General features: G+C 41.4%; 1 protein-coding gene across 1 annotated transcript in view; it reads left to right on the forward strand.

Annotated features, from left to right (window-relative positions):
• Positions 1-20,591, forward strand: part of FNDC1 (fibronectin type III domain containing 1) — a 64,422-nt gene that overhangs the window by 13,938 nt on the left and 29,893 nt on the right. Inside the window, exons 2-8 of the mRNA XM_042874681.1 lie at positions 10,993-11,196; positions 13,003-13,101; positions 14,224-14,338; positions 14,654-14,841; positions 15,131-15,238; positions 17,250-17,438; positions 18,227-20,032. Of these exons, the coding sequence (XP_042730615.1) occupies positions 10,993-11,196; positions 13,003-13,101; positions 14,224-14,338; positions 14,654-14,841; positions 15,131-15,238; positions 17,250-17,438; positions 18,227-20,032 (2,709 nt within the window). The remainder of the gene's footprint in view (positions 1-10,992; positions 11,197-13,002; positions 13,102-14,223; positions 14,339-14,653; positions 14,842-15,130; positions 15,239-17,249; positions 17,439-18,226; positions 20,033-20,591) is intronic.

Below are 20,591 nucleotides of genomic sequence, written 5' to 3' on the forward strand. Positions count from 1 at the left end.
ATGGTTGAACCATATCTAAGAGAATGATATACTAGAAATAAAGATTACTTTTGCCAAGTGAAGAACTTCAAATGTAAGCAAGCTAATAATATTACAACCATGAAGCATGCATTGAAGAGAATCCATACTCGAACTCAGAAAGGTTCTAGCATGGAAAACAGAATAACACTAATGTGCATTAAACAGCAGGTGGAGAAGATGCATCTGGACAAAGAAATGACTTGAGTGGTGGATTTAAAAGCCACTTTCCGGTACTGCTTTTGAAGTTGGTTTTGAAGCTGGTTTTAAAAACACTTCTGAAATGGTTTTGCCAAATGTTCAGCTTTTTCCATTTCTTGTCTGTTAGGGAGTTGAGAATAATTAAAGTTTTTATGACATACATTATTCTCTAAACATTGCTCCATTTTCTTTGCACAATTGAAGATTTTACTGTAGATGGGTTACAGTTCTACAGATCATATCTGATTTTATCGTCTGTGCTACATCCATCTCATGATCAGCACCTGGAAGTTTTCAGTAGGCCTGGTATTGGAAATGGTTTCATGTTTTATAATCCCAGACATGGCTGCTGAGTCAAGCAGGTTGCCATAGTTCTCCAGGAACTGAAACAGTGGCTTGATGTAAACCATATGCTCTGGAGCCCAGGCAGCCCGATTTGTGTGGGTTGCAGCAGGGAGCCCTGGGGCCTGAGCCGTGCAGCCAAGAGAGGCCAGGACTCTCCTGCTCAGCTTTGCTGGACTGTTGGAGTGAGTTTTTTTTCATCTGCACCATGAATGGGAAGTAGCAATGATTTGCTGCCTCCTCCTCTCCCTCCAGAATGGGAGTAGCTTACAGAATAAACTGTGTGCTACCAAGGTCTCAGCTTGAAGAGCGCTGAAGAGCTTTGGATGAAGTCTTGAATGAAAGAATTCAAAGAGAGAGACTTTTAAGTGCTTGTCAGACTGCCAGCTGCCATGTTTTTACCCCATTGCCTTGGTTGTTTCTGAGATGTTGTCAGTGCCTTTTGTAATTGTTATTCTTCAGGTAATCAGAGCTGAGCTTTAATCCATCCCTGCATTTCTTTGCTTGGTATAACATTGGTCTTGTCTTGGGATCTTTGTAGACAATCTCTTCCCAAAGGGTACACTCCAGATGGCAACTGAAGCTTCTCCATCTTCTGTGTTGACAGTTCAAGCCATCTGGTTAGAACTACCTATTTATCTGTGGATCTTGTTATCTGTAGATAATAGGGAATCAAACAATTGAGAAGGAAACATATTTTTGCATCCGTTAAAAAAACAAAAACAAGAACAAAAAAACCCACAACCTCCCTGAATGTATTGCACTGACTTAAAAAAATAAAATAAAATCTAATAGAGTGTTGTATTGAATAGGGAACTATTGATAATTCCTCAGAAAATAATGATGTTCAATAGGAAGTGCCCCTTGTGGAGGTTTTGCAAGTGTTCCTTATGGGAATTCCAACTGCAATTTGGCCCTTTATTTTCAGAGACAGCACTTAGTGCCTCAGTCCCCAGCCACTGTGATGTTTTTTGTTTCTTCTAGTTCTGAGGTCATGTTTTAGATTTCTTAATGTCTTTATGTTTCTTTGGTGGACCTGTATCCTTCTTAAAACATAGTGACTGGCTGTAGAACACAGTTCTTACAGCAGCAAGGCTTCATTGCACTGCAGGTTAGAATAATCTTCAACCAATACAGCCAGTGTTACACTGATTTTTATTTATTTTATGGTTTTGTGTTGTTACTTTGGTCAATATGGGAGCAATGACAATGCTGCTGCTTTGCATGGCATTCTTCATTTCATGTTCACTTCTTTGTGATGTCTTTTTTAATCTTCCAGTGTATATTATAAATTTTGTCAGTGCATATAGATATATCTGCAATTTATATCCATGTATATATAACCACAGGGAAATGTTACACTTGCAAACGCACACTTATTGAATGTCTTTATTATTATATGTGTACCTCATTTTTCATGAATGTTGGTGTTGAAAGCTTTGAATTCAGGAAACTCCAAGTTAAAGTTGCAGTCTTACCTGCGCAGCGGTGCTGAAGTCTTTCCCAGAGGAGCTGAGAGTGTTGAGTCTTCATCCTATATCAGAACAGCTTAGCACTGCTCTCACGGAGAACTTGTGGAAGTCTGCTTATGTGGTTAGTTCAGTAAAAAGTCAATTCAGAATAAATGTTAATAATACGATTTATGGACTTGGCTCTTTTTCACAGTCTGGAGCAGCATTTGGAATTGTTTTTGCTGGTGGATGCTACCATAGTAAAAGTATGTACATCTGTCATTTTGGATTCCTTGGAAAAAGCAGGAATGATTCTGTCATCTGCGTGGATGTCATGGTCACACAGAGTTGTGCCACTCACAAATCTTCTGCCTTTTCTTCCAAACTTACTGATTGATAGAGAGCCAAGAAGAGAATGTCTCGCTGTAGTGCGTCTTTTTGATAAGAGAGATGTGAAGCTTGCAGAGCTGGACACAGATTGTGACTTTGAACACGATTGCTCACAAAAGTGAATGGATCTAATGGTAAGGATGTAGAAAGGGGATCCAAAATGGAAAGTATTTTGAAATAAACTTGCAGCCCCTTTTCTTTCCTTCTTCAATGGTAGATGTGCTTCTCATTCTCTTAAACCCCTCTGCTCTGAATGCAATGTGAGGTGTGTGTGCACATATTCCCCTTTCCTCCCAAACCTTCCCTCTGCTCTTCCAGCCCTCACTCCTGGGGCTGCTGGGGAAGTGGCCCTGCCTGGTGGGCACCTGCAGACCATGGCAGGGCTGTGGTGTGATTTTGCAACCCCTACAAGGTTTTGGGGTTTTACCAGAGGAAGTTGGCCTTGGTGATTTGGTCACTGGAGATGCCTCAACTGAAGCCTTCAGTAACTTGCTCTCTGCTGTTCTTAAGTTGTAATTTGTCTGTTAAACACATAGAAGTATGTTGTTGCGTTTGCAAATTGCAAAGTCCTACTTTACTTGGCATTCAGAGGGCTCTTCTGAGAGTGCCCTGGAAACTTCTGTTAATGCTGTCAATTTAAGGAATGTCTCCTGGATGCTAGGTAACTCTTCTACGGATGTATAATGAATAGCTCTGTGTAAATCAAACATTACCGTTGGATAATGGTCCTCTGTCCAAAACTCCTTGCTGGAGCCTGGTGAATTATGGCACACTTTCTATTGTGCTTTGCAGGAACTAAAGTGTTCCAGTTCCTGCTTTCCATGGCCAAGCCCAAGTGTGTGGATACGTGTTGAATGAATTTTCTTCGTGAAACAAAGGATTTGTGTGTCACTTGCCTCTGCTACTTTAACTGTTTGGCTTATTTCCAGGAGGAGATCTGATGCCGAGCATATGAATTAGCGGCATTAAATAAGCCAATCAGTCCATGCAGGGTCAAGGTTGATGGTGCCTACTTCCCAGTAAGCCTGAGGCTGGATTTTGGCTCCCATTTCAATCCTATTTTCTCTAATTGGATAATTCCACTTTTCCATGCGTTAAGTACCTCAATGCTAGGAAGAGCCCTGCTAGAGTTAGTGCCACACTGTGTGATGTGGCTGAGCTAAAGTAAGTCAAGGACAAGGTCTTGTGCAGTTGGAGCAGGCAGTGCATCTCGATTCGGAGGGCCACATCAGCACTGCAAGAGCTGGCTCACCGACTGCAGGAAATATCTTTGAGAAGTGAACTCCGCTCAGGATGGCCCCAGTCCAGCCCTCGATGAAGCTAGTGGAATTGCTCCCATTTTCTCAATGAACCTTGGATCAAGCTATCAGCTCAAGAAAAAAAAAAAAAAAGAAGAAAAAAAAAGGAAAAATCCATTAGTATTCTGCCAAACTGACACGGTGCATTAATTTTTGGGTAGGAAACAAATGTCTTCCTGTATTATTTTGTCTGTTCTTTTCTGCTGATGTGGCTTTGGGATAGCTGTGTGAAGATAAGTAACACTGAGAGCATGTGAAAGCAGGGAACAAAGCAGCCGCCCCTGCACGGATTGCTGGATGAGGAAGGTAGTAGTGCTTTCTATGCTGCCACTCAGTGATGGTAAAATGTGGCTTTTCTTTTGCTGCTGGATAGAAAGCCTTGAGCTACACAAAGAATTGCAGAACTTTAGATGCTTGGCTCTGCTACTGAAGTTTTGCTCTCTCCTTTTTCAGATTCATACTCTATTTCAAATTGGATGGAAAAATTAAATGATGTATCCAAATTGTCCCAACCCTTAAAACCCATGCATTAAGTGGTTTACCTGCTGGAGGACTATGGAGAGCCATGAGGAAAACAACACCCATTGCGGGCATGAAATGATAGGAGATCATGTTGCAAAGCATTTTTGAAAACAATAAGCTCTTTTCCTGGCAGAGGTTTGGCTGTGATACAGGCCTTGGTGCATGAACACACTTTGGCTTTCCTGGTGCCTTCTGTGGCTGCATTTGCCACACATTACAGACTTAAGTGTCACCAAGTGTACATTTCTCAGCAGTTGCATTTAGGGGAGATTGATATAATAAGCTATAGAGTGTTGATGTTTTATGAAGAGTCTTGCCTCACAAATGGAATTCATTTTAGAGCTGCCAACTAAAGAATCAAAATATAGCGCCTCTCTTTTCTGTTTGTTTTCTGTCAATTTTTTTTTAATACAAGTACAACTGATACATTTATGTCTTCTCCTCACAATGGCAGGACTTGAACACTTAAGAGCGCATGTATCCAACAGCATTATATGCTAAAGAATTATCTCAGAGATGTAGTAACCATAGCTGGTTTCTAGCATTGGCGATGGGTCTTGGGAGGGAAGCTGTAGGGCGTTGATAAACTGAATTGCTGAGCTCTGAAACTGGATAGCTCTTGCAATTTGGCAGTGGTGCAATGTTATTATCTCAGAGGACAATTGGTTGTGCTCAGGGAGCAGTTAAGGACTTCTTAAGACAAGGATCCACTCTTTCAGGAGGGTGAATGAACTGGGCAGTTTGGCACATTTTATTTAGTCTTCCTTGTTTTATTTTTTATTTTTTGGTAAAGGAGCACTGGTCTCAAATCCGGAGTACAGAATCGATCAGCCTTATCTGAAAACCTAACATATTAAATATATTTCTATCTATAAGAAATTCCACCAGCTTACTGTTACAGTGCAGACATGATGATTTTTAGCAGAGCTGTCCATGTCAGGATTTCCTTCCCACCTGGCATTTTTGGTCTTTGCTAATACGTGCGTTTGATCACTTTCTGATGAGTTTGTTATCTCCAAGCAATGTCTCTTTTCAATCTGTTAGTTTGCTAGTTTGTGTCACTGTGCTTAGTCTCACAAACTTCTGCCTGGAATGAAGAGATTGGTAGATGTTTATAGACTGTATGAATGTTGTCTACCATCTCTGCCAAATACGTGTTCTCTCTGCAGCGGAACACATTTTATAGGTCCAGTTTTCCAGGGCTGAAAGTAATGACATATGGGGAGAAAATGCAGAAAAGTTCTTGCTGACTGCGAAAGGCAAAAGCAAACATTTTGCACTTAGATTTGTGGTGGTAAATTAACAGCGCCCAATTTTTTTTATTTTTTGATTTTTTTTGGTGGATTCAGATTTCAGCTACTTTTTACATTCATATTCTAATTGGTTTGAATTGCTTGGGATATTTTTTCCCCACAGTTACAGATTGATTACTAGGGGTCAGTACTTTCCTTTTCATCTGGAGCTAATCTGTTTTTCCATTGCTCGATAATTGATGAGGCCTTCTGAAGAATCTGTGTGATTTGGCAAGTGCAAGCTGCCTCCTTGTGTGGTTGTTTAGAGGATGTTTTATCCTCAGCTTAGACCTCAGACTCTGGGCTTACATCATTTCTAAAACGTTCTCCCACAGTCCTGACACACACAGAAACTTTGGCAAAAGTAGCGAATGCTTCAACTATGATAAATCAGTACCAGCGCTTTAATCAGCCCTGCATTTTTGGGTCCAAGATACAATATACAAATTCCTGCAGCTGTAGCTAATATTTCTACACTGAAGACAGCACAGGGGAGTCACTCATTCTTATTTTCTTGAATGTAGAAAAGGACTTGATTTTGTTTTAATTGCAGATAGAACTTTAGATGAGGTCTTAAGATGGTTAGTAGTTAATCTTTGTAGTTTGCTCAGAATGGAGGTCCACAAAACTGTTAAATAGGTTTTCAGGCAATAAGCCTGGTCGTATTTGCAAGCACAAGTATTGGGGAGATGGACAAGTATAAGTTTTCAGTTCAGTCAATTGCTTGGTAGTCGATCCCAAAAATTATTAGAAAATAATGGTCAGGAGTGAATGCATTTGCAGTGTTAGTCTTTTCATTGCTATGCTTTTGGAACCTCATCAAGAGTTTGCTGAAATCCAGTTGAATTCCTGGTGTGCCAGAGTAGGTATAAACTGGGAAACAATAGCTGCAGGCTTGTGTGCTTTTATAAATGTCAGATCTACTGTGTCTCATAGGAGAAGTCACAGGCACTGTCATAGCTGTCAGTTGTTCAGTTTTCACATTGATCTGAAGTATGTATCTTGTATTTGGACCTTTTGAAGTTATCTTTCACTGAGGATTCAAGCAACTTGCCTACATTTAGACCACTGCAAAAGACAAGGAGAGATGCCTGGCTGGATCAGCCTATAGGCAATCCAAGGAATGGTAGAAATGCCCCCACTCTCAGGGACCCTAAAACTGACTGCTCTCACTGTCCATTTTAGGAACTCCATTTTAAAAAGCCCATTTATCTGGGAATGACTCACCAGACCTGGATGGAGCTGTAGTATTAATGTTGGGAGTGAGCAACAGTGCAAAGCATCCATCCATCCATCCTATGGCAGTATGTTATGCCAGGTAGCGAGCAAGAAATGGGAGTTTCTGTGTGTTTGGATCTCCTGTTGGTAAACGTACTACTTTCTGTATCACTGGAAATGAAAACTCCCAGTTGTAATCCAATGCATCTTTCCTCCCATTTGCAGAAAGTGGTTTAATTTACTGATCTCTTTACCATTTGTTGTTGTACTTGCATAACTGTTGGATTTTTGTGTTTAAGTGAACCAGTTCTTATTGTCACATGAACCTGTTCGGAAGAAACTACAGAATTTGTATAAAGTCTGGTTGAAGGTAGATGAAGCCCAGCATCACCCCAATGGATCCATTTTATAGTCGTCCATCTCTCATTTCCATCCATACTTCTCTCTTGTCCTTTTCTCAATTTCAGCACTGTTTCTTCTCAGTTTACACCAAATTTCCATTTGTATCCATATTTCCATGTTGTCTTTAGTATTACTATAATATCTAATGTTGTTGCTATCAAGCAGTTACTTCCCTGGCTCTTCATCGTTTCAGCCTCTCCTCTTCAAACCCCATTTCTTGCACCTGTTCTTGTCTCTCTTAGTCTATGACTGAACACAATGCCTTATTTTTTTTTCCCAAGAGATTTTGCTTTCTTTTGTTTTCTTTAGCTCAGCAAGGCTCAGCAAATAAACAAACTGCATACTCTTATAAATCCAAGTCCTGATATTTCCACGTGCACATCCAGCACCTGAATCCTAGAGACAGAAAAAGATCATGGGATTTGACCTTCGTAGTGCTTTGACCTTTCTTTTTTCATGAACTGTGAGCTGTTTAAGACTCTTGTTCCCGAGTTCAGGCTCCCCACAGGAATCACTGCTTTGGGAACTGAATTACTTTGAATGATGCTCCAGATTTATTTCTTCCTCTGACCTGATGTTTAGAAAAATGTTATTATTCAAGTATTTGGGTTTTTTTAATTTTGTGTGTTGGTTGTTTTTTTTTTTTTTTTTTTTTTGTTTTTTTTTTTTTTGATTGCTTGCTTGTTTTTTAAGACAAATGAGCCTGGCCAGCAGGATCAGGCTATGCTCCGTAGGGCTAAGTTAGCTTTGCTTGTTCCTCAGCCACTGCAGTCTCTGCATTACTGTTCCCATGGAAATCCATGCTTCTTGCTGGGGCCAATGTGAGAGGAGAGACCAGAGCAGGAGAGTGCACAGATACAGGGGATGTGACAGCAGAAAGCAGTGACTTGCTGTCTGTGGGGACTCACTGAGCGGGAAATGTCCTGACTGGTGGAGAGTGGAGAGTCCAGCTTTGTGGTGCAATTGAGCCCTTTGGGACAGCAAGTTTGCAGGTGCTTATATAAGATGAAGCAGTCTTTTTCTGTGTCCAAGGTCAGAGCCATCAGCCATATTCTGGATGAGGTTGATGGCTCCCAGGCCATGGGCTGCAGCAGCATGGACAAGTTTCATTCTGCTGCTCTTTGTTCTTAATGAGAAAGAACTTCCTTGCCTAGCTGGACACGTGCTTCACATAAAAATAGTGTTTTTGGTGGTTCCACGTTTACCATCAGAACTATCTAAACTGTTCTTTGATAGCTCTGTCCTGGATGCTTTCCTGTTGGTCAAACTGTAATGAGAGAAGAATAATAGGAGTGAAGCTAACTAGAAAAATAGAAGCAATGGGCAATAAATGTTGTGCTACAATGAGGAAAATAACTGAACCCTTAGGAAGCACTGGTTTGAAAACCTCAGCTGATCGCCTTCACTCAGCATCAGTGCCGGTAAAATTCTCTTTGCTTAAAGCCACATTTGTTTTAAATTGAATTCTTGCCATATGGCTTTCTGGCTAGGCTAGTTTATTTTGAATCCTTTGTCACTTACAGTTCTCTGTTTTAATTCCAGTTGGAAGCCATGGCTTTTGACTGGTGAAGCAGAGCTGATGCACTGCAGTGTTGCTTCCTGCTCTCCACACCAGCAGGCTCTCAGTTCTCAGCAGTGTACAGGACTGCTGAGAAGAAACCTGGGCTTTTATTACTGCCTTCTGGCCAGAGCTGGACAGCCACAATGGTTGTCCAATGGGACCCAGCTCGTGGAATCATAGAATGGCTTAGGTTGGAAGGGACCTTAAAGATCATTATGCTCCAACTGTCTGCCATGGACAGGGCTGTGACCTACCAGATCAAGCTGTCCAGGGTCCCATCCAGCCTGGGCTTGAATACCTCCAAGGATGGGGCTCAGGAGGAATGCTGAGATGTGAAGAGGTTATGGCTGCCAGCTGCACATGGGCTGCTATTAGAAGCTGTGAGAGTGGGGCTTGCCTGGTCTGGCCAAGAGGAAGGTGGAGAATATCCCACAGCAGCCAGCCACTGCTTGAACCAGGACTACAAGAAAGCTGCTGTTTGGTGCTGTTAGGCTGTGTGAGCAGCCACAAGTTGCGGTTCGAGTGGGACATTTGGGAAAACTTTCCCTCTAGGCAGCTGGTACAGCACAGGAGTGGGCCCAAAGGGAGACTCTGTGAACTCTGTCCATGGGGTTTTGAAGACTAGCTGGCCTTGCTCATTGTTGGAGGTGGTCTGGCTCCTGTCAGACAGGCCACCTCTAGGGCTTCCTTCCAACTTGGATTTTGCTGTCTTTTGTTTCTCCACGGTGATGCTGTGATTGAAGATCTCTGCCTGCGTGATCCATGACGGGTGAACTTCCGAAATCTGTGCTCAACAACTGCTCAGGAGAGCAAGAAGAATAAACTCTGTGGGAGCAGGTGTTTAACAGCATGTGTGGCTGAACATTCCTTGAAAAGTGACTGGGGAGCCTCATGAAAGCAGTTATCTTTATTGTACTGATTTAATTGGCTGATTAATCTGGGTTTATAGCTGCTTCGTTTTGTTGGACTGGTGAGAAGCGGCTACCAGGGAGGCACAGTTAAGTCTGTGTGTTTAAAATGATGATCTTGTCTTTCTGTAGGTGAAATAAAAGTTTCAGCAAAGTTTACTGTGCTGAGCTGCTGCCGTTTTTCAGTGCAATGGCATAGATCCCTGGGAGTGTGCTGTTCTCTGCATGTGTTGTATACCTGTTTAGCACTGAAATCTTGCATTTCTCAGAGATTTCAAAGAGAGCTCTGCAAACAGCTTTGGGAGTCACTGTGGTCCTTTCCAAAGAATAAATTAATAGAATAAAAGTTTATTGGTAGATTGTGAGAAGTTGAAACTTTGTCAGCAGATCAGGACCCAGTGAAAAGCTCGGTTATAGATGTGTCACTGAGCAGGAACATCGCAAAGAATCTGCTTTTGGTGTATGTGGAGACATGGGGGCATTGATACACAGTTCAGGTAACATAACTGGAAATAAGTAGGAGCTCTCAAGCTGGTGCAGGAAAGAGAATTTCACTGCTGCTCTGGCAGGGGGTACTTCAGTGCACTGATGTCTGCCCAGGTCTCTGCAACTGGCTGCTGGTACAGTCCCAGGCTCTTGTTCTGACATTTCTGTAGTTACAGTAGCTGGCTTAGCCAATGGGTGAGAGGGTTTTAGTACAAGCAAACTAGCTGCTTGAGGAATCCTTGCCTTATAGCTTCTTAAAAGAGCACTGCTAACTTGCCAAATGGCTTGCATGAAGTACCTGTTACAGTACAGAATGCTCAAATGTCATGTAGTGGGAGTTTGTGAAGTCAAGTGGAGGAATTTGTAGAACAGACCTGTTAAATGCAAGGCTGTCAGTGAGCAGAACCATTAGGGAAGGATTTAGGAGAAGAGAACCTGCTTTTAATGTAGATTAGTTTCTAAAAGTTTAAAAATAGTGAAATTGCTCTGTGCTTCATTTTACACTGACCTTTAGCACTTGCCAGAAAAATAATGTTCTTGTGTGCCTGAACTATGGAAAGGGGATTTATAAAAAATGGGGAAAGATTAAACAGGAAAGCTGCAAGACAACCCTGGTTTCTGGCAGCAGTTCTTGTACTACAGTGTGTTTTCACTTTGGGTGTGCTGTACCACTCTGTCTGAAATGCCTGAGAAAAGACATTGTGGAGTATTGTCTATCCTGCTAGGAAAGCTTCTTTCTGCGTTTGGGTTTTAGAGCAAAATTAAAAAACTATAAAATTATATTCTTTGTTCTGATGTTATTTAATATGTGTGCTTCCAACAGATGTATGTGGGCTGCTATGTATGTCATATGCTTTATAATAACTGTGGTGATGTTTGTGTGTGTTTGCTTACTTTCTGAAGAGAAGGACGTGCCAAGCAGACCCCTGAGAGCTCGTGCCCAGTCTCCAGATGGCAGGTTTTCTTTTCGGTGGAGGCCACCTTATGGAGCAGGCTTCAGGGGTCCACGCAGCAGATCGCAGATCCGTGGGTATGGAGAGAGCAGCCGAAGGATGAGCTACGCTCCGCTGCCACAAGAACGGCAAAACCAGGAAGCAAGAAAACTTGGTAAGCCAGATTTTTATGATACCATCTGGGGGAGAACTGCTGCCAGACTGCCCTTGGCAGTGACCCCATCAATTCGTTCTGTCTTTGGTTTCTCTTGCTATATCCGACAAGGCTTTTCTCCTGGCAAAAAGCAGTCTTTTGTAATTGCCTGTTGCTGCTACGTGGCCGTAGATGATGTTATTGTAGCCATCAGAATTATTTCCTCTTATAAATGAAAATGTTTGCTGTGTGTTTGGTGTTACATGAAAATGTGATTACCAAGCTGGAAAGCATAGTAAAATATATTAAAAAGAGGCCATGTGTAAGTTACCTGTGTGAATAGCAGAGGAAGGGCAGAGAAGAAGAGGCATAGCTCAGAGTCTCCTCACATGGTGGGGGGGCACCTCTCAAATCCACTGTTTCTTCTTCTCTTCTTAAAAATTGTCCCTGCATTATTTCAGACCAGTGGATAAAAAACACTCACATGTTACCATGTTACCCTCATATGCCCATGTCCTCAGTAATTTCTTAGGGAGGTTCTGACCACTATCGTTGTATGTGTCAGATTGGCCTCTGCTGTGCTTCCTGTCCTGTCCTGCCATACTGTGATGATTTGCATTCCTTCATTAGATCACATGCTCTTGACCTAAAGGACTTCCAGCTAGCTGTAACAATGGCGTTTGCAGCAATCTTGTTTCTCTATAGGCAGGGCATCTCTTTTTGGGTTTTGTCATTCTCCTCTTACCCGTCTTTGTCCTGTAAGCTCTCTACCTTGAGTGGGCTCAAGGTCTGCATTCATGGCTCTCACTTTAACCTTCTTCTTGGAAGTTTTAGCTGCTCTTTACTGCTTGGATGCATTTGCTTAAGGTTAAAATTCTTAGTCTCTCCTGTATATTGGAAGCCTGTCCCACAGACAGTTTGGTTTTGGATTACAAGACTGGTGATGGTTCAGAAATCACATATGACTGCCAGAATTCCTGGCGTTGTAATCTAAATATCTATTTCCTCTTTTATTTTGTTGGCTTAGTACAAAAAGAACATATTTATCTTGGTTTATCCAAGGAGAGAGAACTTCTAGGTCACCTTTATCAGTTATTCCAGGGTTTCACAGCCTTTCCTAGCTGGGATCCCCTAATTATTCTCATCCCTTCTCTTCACTTTTCATCTTTCTGCCAAGACCAGCTCTGGAAAGAGACTCACTGTAGCTGGAAGTTCTTCCACATCTGTGCAAATGTTGTGCTGGCAATCCAGTTCTCTTCTGGTCCGAGTTTCTCTGTAGTCCTTGGCTGCTGTGTTTGCTGCTCCTGCTTCTGTTTCTTACGCTTTCATCCTTACTCTAAGTTTGTTCAGGCTGAGGTTGTCTCTACGTGTTATGTACTGTGGGTTTTTGTTTTATCTTTTTTCTTTGGTCGTGATTTTAGAGGGAATTTGGTATCATAGTGCATCTTGATGAGAAATTCTATGTAACGTGGTTTTAACCATCTTCTTGTTTTCATTCTTTTACATTACAGTTTTTTCAAGATGGAGAACAAATGTTTTTTAAATAATCAAATTCTCAGGAGAGGAACTCAAGGCTTGAGCATAGAAATCTTGTAATGTGTTTTTTTTCATGTTAATAATTCGCTTTCCTGCTTCTAGTACCAACTTTATTGTTCTTACCATATGCATTCTGAAACTTATGAAATAAATTATATGAATCCAAATAAATTACGTATCCTTTCATATCTTAAAAAAGAATAAAATGGATTTTTGCCTGTAAAGTGTTTGTTGTTTTTTTTTATAATTATCAAGTTTACAGAAAAATCTGTTTTTCCCTCCCATGTACAGCCTCTGAATCAGTTCATGTGGTTTCTTTGCCATCACGGAGTACCCAAGGACGCAGTCAACCTGTCTATAGGTCATCTTTAACTAAAAGGAAAGTCATAGGTATGTTTCTTTCACATCAACTGTCAATTCCTGGAGACTTTTGAATTGAGATAGCTTTGTGTTTCTTGACTGCAAATGCTAGAGATAGGTTTCTCTATGTGGGTTAAAGTGCTTGGTGGTTGTCTTTGCTTCTGTGTCTCAAGCAGTATTAATAAAAAAACAGAATCCCATAATATGGTTGAGTTTTTGTTTTTTTTCTTCTTTATTTTTTAATCTCCTCTGCTGTAGCTATTGGCAAACATTATGAACTGCAATAACCCCATGAGAAGGCTTGATTAAATGGAAGCCAGCACCTCCACAACTAGATGCCTTCTTGTCACACCTCTGCCCTGTTTTCTGCAGGGTTGATTTCCAGTCAGCCCAGACAGCAAAGTCATAGGAAAGTGTTCACTTTCCTTTGGAGGGAAAGTGTTACACACTTTGAGTTACACACTCATCAAAAAGGATGAGTGAATTTCTGAGTCATCTCCTTGCCTATGCCACCTTCTTGCTCCCTCACATTATGATTAGAACAGTGTAGTGTGGATGGATTTGTTTCAAGTATTTTGATGGTGATAGAAAATGCCTTTGTCAGAACTGGGAGCTATGTCTTATTAAAATCCCATCTTCTCTATGAAGGTGTTGCCATCCACTACTCATGCTTACTTTCACTTTTCGCATGCTCCCATTGCAAGCAACCACTTTCAGGACAAAGGCAGAGATTTCCACTTCTGTGGCTTGTTTATGAGACACTGCTATCATGAGAGGTAATGAAAAATGTGTGTTCTTTGTGGATAGGTCCTCTAATCCACTTTTCAGTAGTAGATAAGAACTCTTTGCCAGTGTGCAGGAGAGTTTGTTTACAATGGAAAATCTTGTATTATCTACATTAATAGCCCATTTGAAAGAAGTGTGCTTTGCAGCTGCTTGCTTGAGCAAAATATTAAAGGACTACAGAATATATGAGTACTCAAGTCCTGTAAGCAAATGCATGTGCTTTTCCACTACTACTGTCTTTGCTATGCATCCATGCTGTCTGCCTATTATAGCATGAACTACTAGGGTTTTTGTTTTGTTTTGTTTTTTTAAATGGGATCTCCACTATTCTTATTATTGATGTGCCATTTTATTTTCTCATTTCAGAGGAGGAAGAGGTGGAGGTGGTGCAGGACATAACTGTTCGAGTGATGTCCTCTCAGTCTGTGCTCGTTGCTTGGACAGACCAACAGTATGAAAGGCAGAAGGTTGCAGCAAATAGGTAGTTAGCCCATGTGTCTTTGTCTGAATAGACACTGGAGGTGAAATGCTGACAGTGCAGCAATGATTAGTTCTGCATTTATTTAATAACAGTTGGTAGCGGGAGCAGTTTCACTTAGGGCACAGGAATGTGCATGTCTCTGTGACAGTGGCTGGTAGGGGGTGCTTCACCATCTGGAGGTAAAAGTAAGCAGAGAAACCACGGTGGGATGGTGACTAGGCAGCAACATGGGGCTGGGACCTCGGGGGCTGTTGCTTTCACTCTGCTAATGTGCTTTGTGTTTGAACTTTTGTTTCCTTGTGTGTCTGATCCCAGACAGTACAATGTTCGTTATCGAGAAAAGGGAGAATCAGCAAGGTGGGATTACAAGCAGGTGTCCAACCGGCGGGCGCTGGTGGAGAACTTGGCACCAGACACCATGTATGAGTTTGCTGTCCAAATCTTGGAGGGAGAAAAGGAAGGCAAATGGAGTGTGTCTGTCTTTCAACGAACCCCAGAGGCGGGTATGTATGGAGAAGAACTAGTGCTGCTGCAGTGAGATGAGACTGGGAGAGGTGATTTGGGTATATTAGAGGAACAGCACTGCAGCTTGGACTTGCCTCTTCCTTTGGATGCATCAGCCTGACAGAGATGTAATAGGCGCATGCATGGACCTGAGCTCTGTATGTACTTTGCATTTGTCTTTGAAATGACCATATAGGCATTTCTGCCACGAGAAGAAGAAGCAAAAAGCAAGTGCCACGTAGCTCATGCTTTCTTAATTGCCTTTTCTATTGTTTGTCTGTTTCACAGCTCCTACAAGTGCACCTGAAAATTTAGATGTTTGGCCCTTGAAGGGTAAACCAACTTCTGTAGCAGCATCCTGGGATGCTCTCCCAGAGAGTGAAGGAAAAGTCAAAGGTAAGTCGTCATTCTCAGTTTGTAACTCTGAATTGGATCTGGTCTTCTCAAAAGCAGATTGCCACTACGCAGCAAGCTGAAACTGCTGACTCTGCTGGGACTTCTTTAGATGTTAGTGGCTCACACCCGAGCAAGATTTCCTTGTTTCCAGCCCAGATTTTCTACTGCACTGCTGGGAAGCCATCACCTTGTTCCGAGGATATCACAGAGCTTCCTGAGATGTCACACATGCATACTTACCTCTTCTTCATCATTAAGCAGGTTGAAATGGAGCTCAGGAAGGGTTTTTCCCAAAGGATTTGTAATTGGATTGTTAGGCAAAACAAACAAACAAAAAAACTAAGGAAGCGTTGAGTGGCTGCCAAGAATGTGAGTGAGTTTGTACTGTGTTTTATTTGTAGATTACTGTGTAAGGAAAGCCTCTGCTTATAAAGCAAGCACAAATAGAGATTTCAACAGATTTCACACATAAGGCTTGTGCAGTGTAGCAGTGTCATACGTGGGTGGAAAGCTCATTTGTCAGTGAGTGGCCATTAACTTGCATGGGATGTTTAAAAAAAAAAATGCTTTCTTGGATTTTTTTCCCCTTTTTCCCTCCAAAAAGAAATAGGCAGGATTTTTGGATTCTCTCATTCCCACTGATTGATGGGATTGTGTTCTCCAGTTACACAGGTTTCTGGAAGTGCCTTATCAGCGCTGAAGCATTTCAGGATTTAAAAAGTCCCAGTCCTGGAGGGAAGTGTGCTGTGTCCCTGTAAAAGATTTGCTGTATGCATTCTTCATTCTTCCAGGCAATGCTGGAATTCTTTCCTCTTTGAACTCAGAAGGAGTTTTGCCAATTACTTCAATAGAACTGCAATTCTGACTAAGAATTATTATTTTAAAAATATGGTCATGCAGGGACATTATCTGAAATTTAAAATCTGCTTGTAATTTTGAGCAGTCTGTAACCCTTCTTCCATATTTGGCTGCTGATCTTTAGACAGTTCATCTAGATGAACTATTTTAAAGATACCTGTGGGCTGAACACTTATATGCACTTAGTGTATCATTACATTTTGCTTGGCTATGAAGTGTTACATGAAGTGTTACACTATGAAGTGTTATTTAAACTAAATAAACAGCATACATAAAATATACACTGGCTAAGTGAAATCACTGAATTAGCACTTCTTAGTCATTTTGATAGCACGTGGTAATCCGGGATTTTTGTCTTTCTGTCCTTTTGTTTTGCAGTCTTTCCTTTTTATGTGTTTATACCACATATTAAAGAACTGCCTTCTGGTAGCCATTTGAAAGCTACCAGAGTAACACCAGTTTTTCTGTAATTAAAACATCTCCTCTGCATTCTAAAACAAACAAAATCTAATTCAAAGTTCATAATACCTTCTAATACCATGTGGTGTTTGTTTCGTCTAAGCAGCAAATGCGTTTCCATATTCATGACTTTTTTTTTTTTGTTTTGATGACATGTGCTTGGATTATTTCTTAATGCACTGAATACAATCTCATTTTTAGAAAAAAAAATGATTTCCATGTTCTTAGTAGTGTTAGAGTTTTAGAGTTTTTCACTCATTCATTTGGAATTTATTCTCAGAATCCTGTTTTGGCCTCTTACAGAGGCTTCAAAAAACAAGGAAATCTACATGTGGCTAAGCTCCTCTTCATGCCCACAGTTATCCCTTCCTACAGACAACTAGCAGGATGCATGTGTACCACTGTAATCCTAATCTGAAAGACGAGAACAAGACAAATTTCTTAAATCATCTCAGTCATTAGATCATTGAAATGATTTGTTTTTATCTTTCTATAAAGATGAACAAATATTTATTTAACTTACCGATCTGTAGATATATCATTTCTTTGTACTCCAGCTGTTGACTCGACGTGCATTGCTAGTGTATTAATTTTAGTAATGCACGTTCTAATTCATCCTACCCATACAGTCTGTCCGCTGGAAACAGGACTGTTTTCAGTTTCCTCCTTCCAACCGTCTGCCAAATCATTTCAGAATACATTCTTTCATACGCCCCTGCTCTCAAGCCTTTTGGAGCAAAGTCCATCACCTACTCTGGAGCTACAACATCAGCCATAATAGATGGTCTGCAGGCTGGGGAGCGCTATATTTTCAAAATTCGTGCAGCAAACAGGAGGGGACCCGGTCCTCAGTCTAAAGCCTTCAGTGTCGCCATCCCAGCAGGTAAGCAGCAAGCCAGTCACTAATTGCTTAGTCTGTCTATTCTTGCCTAGGTTCCAGTTACATTCATTCTCTGACTTTTCTTAGCTTCTCCTGTGCTCCCTCTATCTAACCTGGGGGATTTTACTTCTTCAACACTGTTTCTGCTAGCTCTTTTCATCATTATATTGTCCAAAGAGATGCTTATGGATAAGCATATAAGCTTATAGTAGATAAGCATATAAATGAGCATTCATTGCTCTACCACATGTAATATTATGAACACTGTAATACTTTAAATAAAGGCACATCATACTTTATTTCCTGGTATGCTGCATGAATATATGCACTTTTGTTACGCAAAGGCCAAATAAAACTATACTTGGTTCTTTGGTTGCACTATTCTTGACAACTCCTGCTCTTTAAAGTCAGCTAAATTGGCCTTTAACTTTCATACAACTCTGTGTTTGCCTCCTTGCCAGAGAGGTGCTGTTGTGGGATTTTGCTGAATCCTAAATTAAAAATGTGTCCTGTCTCAGACAGAACAGTGCAGCATGCTGTCATAAACGTGACTAAGTTCTGCTAAAGATCTGGTTCTGCTGACCGAATGTTGCAGGCCCCACTTTTAGATATTTGATTTTAATTGCTTGAAGTTTTACTCAAGTTACCAAAAAATCCACATAAGTGGATTAGCACAGAAATAAATACTGTCTCATGTTCTCCTAAGTAGTCTTGTTCTTGCTACCTGACTGGTTTCTCTTCTTGTATTTTGTTCTGCTATTGTTATGAATAAACATTTTTTTTTTTTTCAGCTCCTAATGAGGATTCAGTTGCTCAGCAACAAAGAAAGATTCAAGACAATTCAGGGGTTAAAAAACCTGTGAATGCTGGTTCATCTCCTTCTCAAAGTTCCTCTGTTTCTTCACAAGTGCAGATGTCACTTTCCTCTAAGCAGTCATCTGTTCATTCACCTGGTGTTGGTGATAAAAACAGTCTTCTTTCTGAATATAAGAATAAAGTCTTGACTCGAGGAGGTGTTCCAAGTAAATCTCAGTTACCCTCCAGAAAGACAGGAGAGCTGGAACTTGATCTCCAGTCTACTGAAGTGACAGAGGATCATAATTCATCTGAAGAAGCTCCAGTGACACTGCCAAAAGCCCAGGATCACAGGAGGACTGTTAGACCCCTGTCTTCTAGTCGGACAATCCACCCTGTTCTTGCCTCAGGGAGGACCCCTGTTCGAACCCACACACCAGAGGCATCACGGCAGACTAGCGCAGAGAAACGTGAGCCATCAGCATTGTCACCATCCTCAGCACAACGCTCTTCTGCCTCATCTGTTCCTACGTACTCAGATAACGAAACAAAGCAACTGAGGCAAAGTAATACTAATGTGCCTTCTCCTAAAGCCTCTTCCCATTCTCTGCCAGCTAAAAATAATGATCTCTCTGGCAATGTGGAAGAAAAGCCAAATCCCTTGCTGGTGAAAGTGCCTTCTAAAACTTCAGAGCCTGGACTCAGGGGTTTGCCATCAAATCGGCAGTCTGTTGTAACTCATGAGGTGGACCCAAGCCATCCAAGTGTATCTTTGCCTAAAAAGACATTCTCTTCTCATCTTCCATTACAAAAGACCCAGAAGACCTCCCGTTCGGAACCTCTGCAGAAGGTACAAACCAGTCCTTCCTTACTGCATTCCAGGGGCAGGCGGCTACCATCTCCTATCTCATCCCAGAGTAATGAGGAATTGCAGGAAGATAATGATGAGGATGTAACAGAAGACAGTGACAGAGCCAGCAGTCGCTCTGTGTTTCCTAAGGAAGTGTCCACTTCTAGGGGATTACCTACATCTTTCTCTCAGGGAAGCTCAAGTTTGTCTCTATCAAAGCAACAGCAACCAGGTTCTCAGGTACCTTCCCACAAATCAAAACTTAATCAGCCAGACTCTAGTTCTGCCAGCGATAAAGCAAAAGACAACCAGTATAATTCAAAGTTATCGTCCTCTTCTTCAAGACAAACTCGTCCCTCATTATCTAGTCAATCAAGGGCTGCTACAAGAATAGTGTCCCATACAGAGAAAAAATATGACCTGTTACCATCTAAAATGTCCCAAACTGAACTTCCTCGAAAAGTTCCTTCCTTTTCCTCTTCTAAATCTCGTCAGTCCGTTTCTGATGAAGACGATGATTATAACAGTGAGTATGATCAGAATGAGATGGAAGAGAAACCTACATCTTTGGCAGCAAAGTGGTCCCCTTCTCTTTCTAGAGGTAATAAAAACACATATGACACTGCTAGCAATAAGAGGAAATCTATGGACACTCTTCTACCTCACAAACTAGGATCTGAAGAGGAAGAGAAGGAAGAAACTCCAACATTAAAAATATCTTCTCCTGAATCTCCAGGCAGCTCTGCTGTGGCGTCACGAATTATTCATTCCTCTAACAAACATACCCCTTCTAAACCAAGCTTCATCTGGCCACGTTATTCTCAATCTACCACGACACACACTGTTCCTCCAACTGTCTCCTCTTCCACTTTGTCCCCTCGCCAGCGACTACTGAACTCCAGGCTACGGAGCCCTTCCCAGCGGCAGTTTGTTAGACCTCCTTATAGGCAAGGTATCTTGTCTTTGTTCTACTAATGTTACTGAATTGAGGTTTTCATAAGTTCAGCAATCCTTGAAAAGTTCTCTATCAGAATGCAAACTCAGTTGTTTAGTATAACATTCTACTTTTTTATTTCGGATGTTCTCAGGGAGCCCAGTTTTTGAGGACACTGTCTAATCCATGTGTGCCCTAGGCCTTTGGTCCCAAAGTCTGATCTGCTCAGGCTCCCATCATCCATAGTGATTTCTGGGTCTTCAGTTTTGTGTAAGGATAGATTAGGAAAGTTGTTCTGTTTAATAAGATTTCTTCTCTCAACACACACCCCAAATGTTTACAAAGTTCAAAAGTGTCTTGATGGCCATGTTTCCACCTCTGCTGCAATGCATGGCAGCCCAAATGGGCAGCTGAATAGGGTTTTGTACGGCTTCTCAGATCCGGCAATGATGTTACACATTGGTTCAGTTGCTTACTTTTTGAATATTGATTACAGATTTTGAGATGTATCATGAGAAAGTCTTGAATATCTGCATCTGTTAAACAAAGCTAAGGGTTGCTAGTGGGAGTCATCTTA

This window comes from Lagopus leucura, unplaced genomic scaffold (assembly GCF_019238085.1).
Source record: "Lagopus leucura isolate 7727_CA_CO unplaced genomic scaffold, USGS_WTPT01 Super-Scaffold_73, whole genome shotgun sequence".
Taxonomy (NCBI): Eukaryota; Metazoa; Chordata; class Aves; order Galliformes; family Phasianidae; genus Lagopus; species Lagopus leucura.